Source organism: Homarus americanus, unplaced genomic scaffold (genome assembly GCF_018991925.1).
Source record: "Homarus americanus isolate GMGI-L3 unplaced genomic scaffold, GMGI_Hamer_2.0 scaffold30535, whole genome shotgun sequence".
Lineage (NCBI taxonomy): Eukaryota > Metazoa > Arthropoda > Malacostraca > Decapoda > Nephropidae > Homarus > Homarus americanus.
Genome location: NW_024732440.1, coordinates 8,824,238 through 8,828,453, shown reverse-complemented (window position 1 = coordinate 8,828,453; position 4,216 = coordinate 8,824,238). Strand labels below are relative to the sequence as shown.

At 43.5% G+C, this 4,216-nt stretch overlaps 1 protein-coding gene across 1 annotated transcript; it reads left to right on the top strand.

Annotated features, from left to right (window-relative positions):
- Positions 1–404: 404 nt before the first annotated feature.
- On the top strand, positions 405–2,433 carry LOC121868665 (neuroligin-1-like). Its single transcript, XM_042369503.1, has 2 exons — positions 405–1,853; positions 2,363–2,433. The coding sequence occupies exons 1-2, from the start codon at positions 1,394–1,396 to the stop codon at positions 2,431–2,433; spliced, it is 531 nt and encodes a 176-aa protein (XP_042225437.1). The 5' UTR covers positions 405–1,393.
- The last annotated feature ends 1,783 nt before the right edge of the window (positions 2,434–4,216 follow it).

Here is a 4,216-nt window from a genome sequence, read left to right as displayed (position 1 = left end):
CACGCCTCAAACCTCCATTATCCACATATCCTCTAAACCCCTCACTATCCACATATAATCCAGACACCCACTATCCACACCTTTACTATCCACACATCCACCAGAAGGTTGACTCATCACTGAATATCATTTACATTCAAATACATTTTCTTTAAAAGCGGGAACATGGTGAGCGCCTCCATATGCCCAGTCGCTCAAGATCTTATTTACATACGCAAATAAATCTGAACAAGACAGATTTAATCAACAACAAATCGTCTAAAATCAGGGCCGACCTGCCAAGCGGGGCTGGGAGCATCCATCCCCGTGAACCTCCTCCTCCTCCTCCTCCTCCCTCCACCTCTGCCTGGCCCACACTGCTCCATCCCTGCTCGCCGCTTGTCAGTGTGTGCCAAGCTGTGCTGGGGACAACGTGTGCTGCGCCGCCCGCCCGCATTATCGCTTTTATTCCGCCTAATTGACAGGATATTAGCGCGCCTAGGATGTGATAGATAGTGTGGATATTTATCTCTCTCTCGCCTGGATGTCTCTGAGGTGACCTGGAGTGTGCGGTGTGAGGTGTCAGCTCGGGAAGTGTAACTGTAGTTGGATATTATAAATAAAATAGATGGGTAATTACCGTACGAGGTAATTGGATATTTATAGTCTTCAACTGGAAACATATATAAATAATCACTTTATTTTTATTTCTTAAAAATGGTAAACAATAACAACATGAGTTAGATAAGAAGGTGAAAGAAAAAGTGTTAGAGGAAATTGTCCCTCGCTTTACCCGGCCAGTGAGTGTTGTTAATGAATGTGCCGACGGTTGTTGTGTTGTGAGGGCTTCTTCACCACTACTGTAGGCCTCGGTCACCACGGGGCCGGCCTCCAACTTTAAGTCCATCACGTACACTCACCGCTCATAAATGTGAAAGTTGCTGTCAAGGATTAACACACACAAAGGAAAAATGTTTACAGTATTTTTCCGTTTTGTAGTTTGATAAGACTCCAACTAGTTATTGAGGTCCATTGAACCGGGTACACTTACTAAACAAGTTCCTTTGATCCTGTGATTCAAGTCTCAAAAAGTCTAATTATGAAGGAGGGCGGCACGGCCAGTAATGACAGAGGTCCACCACTGAAATAGGAAGACTTGTGTTTGATGTTGTGGAGGGCGGCAGAGTGCCACTTGCATCCCTCTACACCTTAAAGAAGACGAGGAGCTATATGCCTGCTGCCTCACCCAACCTTACAGTTAATACTAGTTTTCTCAGATTTACAAAATGTTGTCATACTTGAGTGACGTAATTGTTGTATAATTATTAGTGCGCAGTTAAAGAATGTTTTTTATTAGTAAAAAATCACAATGATGACCACTTGTGTTCAGTAACGTGTTGGTAAAGTTTACTAGATGATGGTGAGTGCGGGGCGAGCTCAAGCGGGGCTGGTGGCGACGCTGGTGGTGATGGCACTGGCAGTCACGCACCATGACGCCCACGCCGCCCGCACCACCAGGAACCTCAGCCCCAGGATGGTGAGGACCAAGTACGGCACCCTGCGGGGACTTATAGTCAACCTCGGGGTACAGAGACTGGGTGATGCTGAGGTGTTCCTCAGTGTGCCTTACGCCTCCCCGCCCATAGGCAACTTGAGGTTTATGCCCCCGGGGTCACCCTCACCCTGGAGGGAGGTGAAGATAGTGGACCACCTGGGGCCAGTGTGTCCGCAGCGGCTACCTGATATTAGAAATGAGACAGAAGCTCTCAAGAAGATGAGCCGCGGCCGCTATCAGTACCTACGACGGCTCCTGCCCTACCTGAGGAACCAGAGCGAGGACTGCCTCTACCTCAACATCTACACACCTGCTGGAGGTAAGCCACTCAGTCTCCCTCGCCAGTTGAACTTGCTACGTTTTTTTTTTGTTCGTAATGGGCGGAAGCAACGTTTACTTAATACTTATCTATAATTTTTTTTTTTTACTATGATATTCGTTTCGGGAAAATTTTGTTTGACGATTCGATAGTGAGTGTCTTTAACAGTGTAGTGACTCATGCTAACTTGGCTGGTGTAAGGCGGCGGCCGTGTTAACACTTGTGATTCCCGGCGCTTCTCTCTCATCGGCTACTGTTATCCACTTTGGGATTCGTGTCAGGGTCTCATGGTGGTAAGACAGTGATTTGGGGAGCAAGTAATATACTCTAAACATCTTTACACACACACACAAAACCATACCTACACACACACACACACACACACCCACACACACACACCCACACCCACACACCTACACCCCCCACACACACGCGCGTTTCAAAAAAAAGTGTCGTCAAATTTCAACTCATAGTGCGATTCCTCAACTATAGTATTGAATCCCTGACAGGTTCTGAGGAAGAGATGAACAAAAACACACACTGGCGTAAACCTTACATTAATTTCACCAGACAGAAATAATGAAAACTTCGCCATTGTAACGAGCGCGGTGCCACATAACTGACAGTTTCGTTATTAACCGCACAACAGAAAAGAAGCCTGATAACATGAGGTATTTTCCAAGAAATTCTCGGGCAAGAAAGGAGGAATTTTACGGGTGAAATTCCTCGAAGTCCAAGTTAAATGGCCCACCAAATTTTTTTCTTCTTCTTTTATGTATAAATATTGAAAAATCATGGAACAAGCCATACATTGTCCTCCCCCTGCCCCCCCAGGTGTAGAGTGTCGTCCCTGGGGCCTCATTAATTGCTGTATTCTCTGGTGATCGGTTCATTGTCCTTTTTGTCCCTTTATTAAAGTGGTCGGGCCAGGGGGTGACGCGTCCCAATTCCAATTTACACGGTGGCGCTGTCTCCACCTCACACTGTGTCGGAAATTTAGAATTTTTCTCGCGTGTGTGTATTTGTGTTAGTCGCTGGTGTTGTTCTTGTATTATACTTTACTTTATTACTCAGCGAGGTAAGGGTTAAACACTGCTGACTGGCGCTGTATGATACATGGATTAATTTTGTTAGTTTGTCCAGTGGTTCTCTCACCACCTTGAACGACCGTATAGAGGGATGTCCTGGTTCTTGGTTGGTAGATAATTAGGAACACACTCTATCAGAGCCCAATACTGAAATGTGAATACAATTAGATAATGTATTACTCTCAAGACTATATACACAATTCAACGAGGGACAAGTATTTACTATGGCGTTATTCTCCTCAATGGAATTCACCAAAACAAAATGATGAAGTAGCAGACAAAGGATTAGTACGGAATCAATCAGTCAGTCACTCTGCCATATTCGCGTCTGAGGGTTGGCGACCACAGTCCTCCACTCCCAAACTCAGGTGAAGTAAAGCCCAAGAAAGTGAATTTAGTTTGTATTATAAATCCTGAGAGATTCAATCAGTCTTCCTCGAGCCTTGACCTGAACCACCTGTTTTAATTACTCAGAGGCTTTAGGAGTCTACAGGTAATGACTCCAGGTAGATAATGGTGAGTCGACAGATTAAGTGTCGAATTCACAGCTTGCCTTAACTTAGCACATTTACTTGACTAATTTATCCTATTTTAATTTCACCTAACTTACCAAACATAACTTACCCTACCCTACCATACCTTACCCAACTTTAACCGAACCTAACTTAACCATACAACCCCAGCCTAACTTACCTAACCGAACCTAACCTAAGATAATCGGAATCTTTGGTATGGAAATTCAGCTCTGAGTCCGGTTGTTATTATGACCCGACAGAACTTGCAGTGTCTCACATACATATCACTTGACTAAGCATCGATTTGCTTTTTGTTTGTTTGTGACTGTCTGTCTGCCGTTCTGTTAGCGTTTTTGTCGATATCTTTATCTTGTTTGCTTGTCTATCTGTTAAAGGTTGTTTGTTTGTCTTTCTGTCTCTGTCTATTAGTGATTGTCTTTTTTGTTTGTGTCTGTTATTGTTTGTTCTTTGGGTTGTTTGATGTGAGTGTTTGTCTGTCTGTCAGGCTTCTTGTGTCCACTGGTATGAGCCGATCTTTTGGAAATTCAATTGCGGTATACAGCTGGTTATTATTATTATTATTATTATTATTATTATTATTATTATTGTAATCAACTTTTTTTATGCATCTATTTATGGTAGAAAATAATACGATAATTGTGCTCGACTATCTGTTATTTTATAAAATACATTTGTATTCATTAATCGACTTCACCTCGTATCCGTCTCTTTCTTCGGCGTGTTCTGACTCGTGAGGAGA